Source organism: Clupea harengus, chromosome 22 (assembly GCF_900700415.2).
Source record: "Clupea harengus chromosome 22, Ch_v2.0.2, whole genome shotgun sequence".
Classification (NCBI taxonomy): domain Eukaryota; kingdom Metazoa; phylum Chordata; class Actinopteri; order Clupeiformes; family Clupeidae; genus Clupea; species Clupea harengus.
Window position 1 is genome coordinate 16,271,236 of NC_045173.1, and position 2,500 is coordinate 16,273,735.

General features: G+C 52.4%; 1 protein-coding gene across 2 annotated transcripts in view; it reads left to right on the top strand.

Moving 5' to 3' along the window:
• LOC105906907 overlaps window positions 1–2,500 on the top strand; it is a 91,930-nt gene that overhangs the window by 79,192 nt on the left and 10,238 nt on the right. For both annotated transcript variants that reach the window (XM_031559673.2, XM_031559674.2), the window contains one exon: window positions 2,296–2,500. This exon is cut by the window's right edge and continues 52 nt beyond it. In XM_031559673.2, coding sequence (XP_031415533.1) covers window positions 2,296–2,500 — 205 coding nt within the window. The remainder of the gene's footprint in view (window positions 1–2,295) is intronic.

A 2,500-nucleotide genomic window follows, 5' to 3' on the forward strand; every position in this document is an offset into this window, starting at 1 on the left:
AAAATTGGACCAGACAGAGGAGTTGATTAATTTTATGCTGAGCACTTCTGTAGTCCCGAAATGAGAACCCGAGCAGAGGAAAAATCTCAATGCAGGCAGAAGCATGCAAGGCCAGGGCAATGATGCAGGATAGAACTCAGGAGAGAGAAAAAAGGGAGAGATGGAGAGGAAACCATATCATAAATAGATGGGTAGAGAGAGTGAGAGAGGAATGGAGTGAGGGAGAGAGGAGGGAGGAGGAGGCAGTGATAAGTGCCTTCCATAAGCACGTGCGAGCGAGAGAGATGAGTGTGTGTTCTGGGTGTCAGAGATGAACCTTTGCTCGGGCTGGGCGGGGTGTGGAGAGTATGATGGAGTGGTGAAGAGAGAGGGAGGAAAGGAGAGAGAGAAAGGAGTGGGTGATGGAGTACTGGAGAGAGGGAGGGAGGGGTGTGATGAGTGTGTGCTCACAGTGTAAGTGACATCTCTCCTCCTCAGACAGATTGTCTCTCTCTGCCCCTAATGGGATCCTGTTAGAGACCTTTTCTCTGCCTATGAACCCCACACTCCCCTCACACACACACACACACACACACACACACACACACACACACACACACACACACACACACACACACACACACACACACTCACACTCACACCACTGCCACCTCCGCTCCCTTTCCCCTATTCAATTTCTCTGTTTTTTCCTCTGCATAGAAATGTTCCACTCCTGCCCATATTTCAATATCTCTGCCCTTCAACTTCCTCCTGCCTCTCCTTGGCGAGTAATTTTTTAATCTATCTCTCCTCGGTAAAGATTTATAGAGTCTGACTGCCTGGTTAGTGTGTTGGGGAAAGAAAAAGAAAAGAGAGAGAGAGAGAGAGAGAGGAAGGGGAGAAAAAGTGAGAGAAACAAACAGCAGGGAAATGAATGAAATGGATTGCGGTGGATTATTATTTATTTTTTTCCTGCAGCCCCCAACCCAATTGCCTCTATTTAATTTTGTGGTGTGCTGTCTGTGCCGCAGTCTGTTCATGTAAAATCCTGTCCAAACACCGTCTGTCCTGGGCCCACGCTGCCCAGAGCCTCTGTCCATCCGTCCAGCGCATTCGTCCTTCTTCTGCTCCAGCACCGGTGACTGACAGTATGCTGCGGGAGAAGATGATGACAAAAGTGGCACTCGCCCACAAAAGCGAGTGAGCGGCTCCCCCCCGTCATTTCCCTCACCACGCCACCCGATTCGGAGCCAGCCAAACTGCCCACCATTACCACCGCCCAACCTGCTCCCCGAAGCATCAGGGCCATCTCTCCAATGCACATGCCACTGCTACTGTGCCACCTCCACCGCCACTGTCAGCCGCGCCAGAGTGCTCCGCACCGGCATCAGCCAGCGCCCAATCAAGGACTGGGAGCGTTCCGACAAACACTCATTGCGCCCAATTACATCCCCAAATGACTTAATTGGGCTTGGAGAGAGACGAGAACAATTGAGTAAAAGCCAGCCGTGCAAGAATTTCAGGATGACAAAAGTTGGTGCCGGGCATCTGGTGCTGGTGCTTAATCAAATCACACAGGGCCTCAGAAGATAGCAGGAGCGTGGCATCTGTGCAAAACTGACAAAATGGAGAAAAAAAAACACGAATGAATATTGATTTTCTTGTTCTCGCTTGCACTACAAAAATAGACCGGGTGTAAAATAGAAAATATGCGCAGTAAGTAAACATATCAGTCATCGGTGAGGAGCAGAGGCAGTGGCGGAAGAGCAGCAGTGATGACTGAGCAGGGCTGGGACACAGTCATGAGTTTGTGGAGGAGGGCTTGCGAGCTCTTGGCTCGGCCCGGCTGGTTGGCTGCGCCGTCGCGGGTGTCATTGTCCTCCTCCTGCTGATGAAGTAAAGTGCCTGAGCAAAGGCCCAGATAGCGAACAGAGAGCAGAGCAGCCAGTGCTGGAACGGATCTGGCCCAGTTCTGGCATCCCCCACTAGCAACCAGACACCCGCCCGCCCCCCCCAAACCTCTCCCCCACTCCCCCCAGTGTGCCTGGAGCCTAACAAGCTGGGTTTATGTATTACAGCGGCAGACTCACCTCGCCTAATGACATTAGCAGGTAGCAGCCCATTCATTTCTTGAGCCAGGCTAGCGGCATGAAATATGTATCAGAACAATCATGCAACTTTAATGCTACTTTCAAAGGCTGCCTGGCATGTTTTATAATCTCTGTTAAATTATGCTGGATGAGGTGCTCTGTGTGTGCCTTGTTCCCACGGCTCTGCAATGTCACATCTACACCCCCCCCCATCCCCTTGCTGCAGCCGGTGGACTATGAGAGCCGCAGCTCCTACTCGTTCTCGGTGGAGGTGATGAACCCGATGGTGGATCCGCGGTTCCTGCGCCGGGGCCCCTTTAAGGACCGCGCCTCCATCCGTGTAGCTGTGCTGGACGCTGACGAGCCGCCACGTTTTTCCCGCACGCGCTACCGGCTGGATGTGTCCGAAAACTGCCCGCCTGCTTGCACTG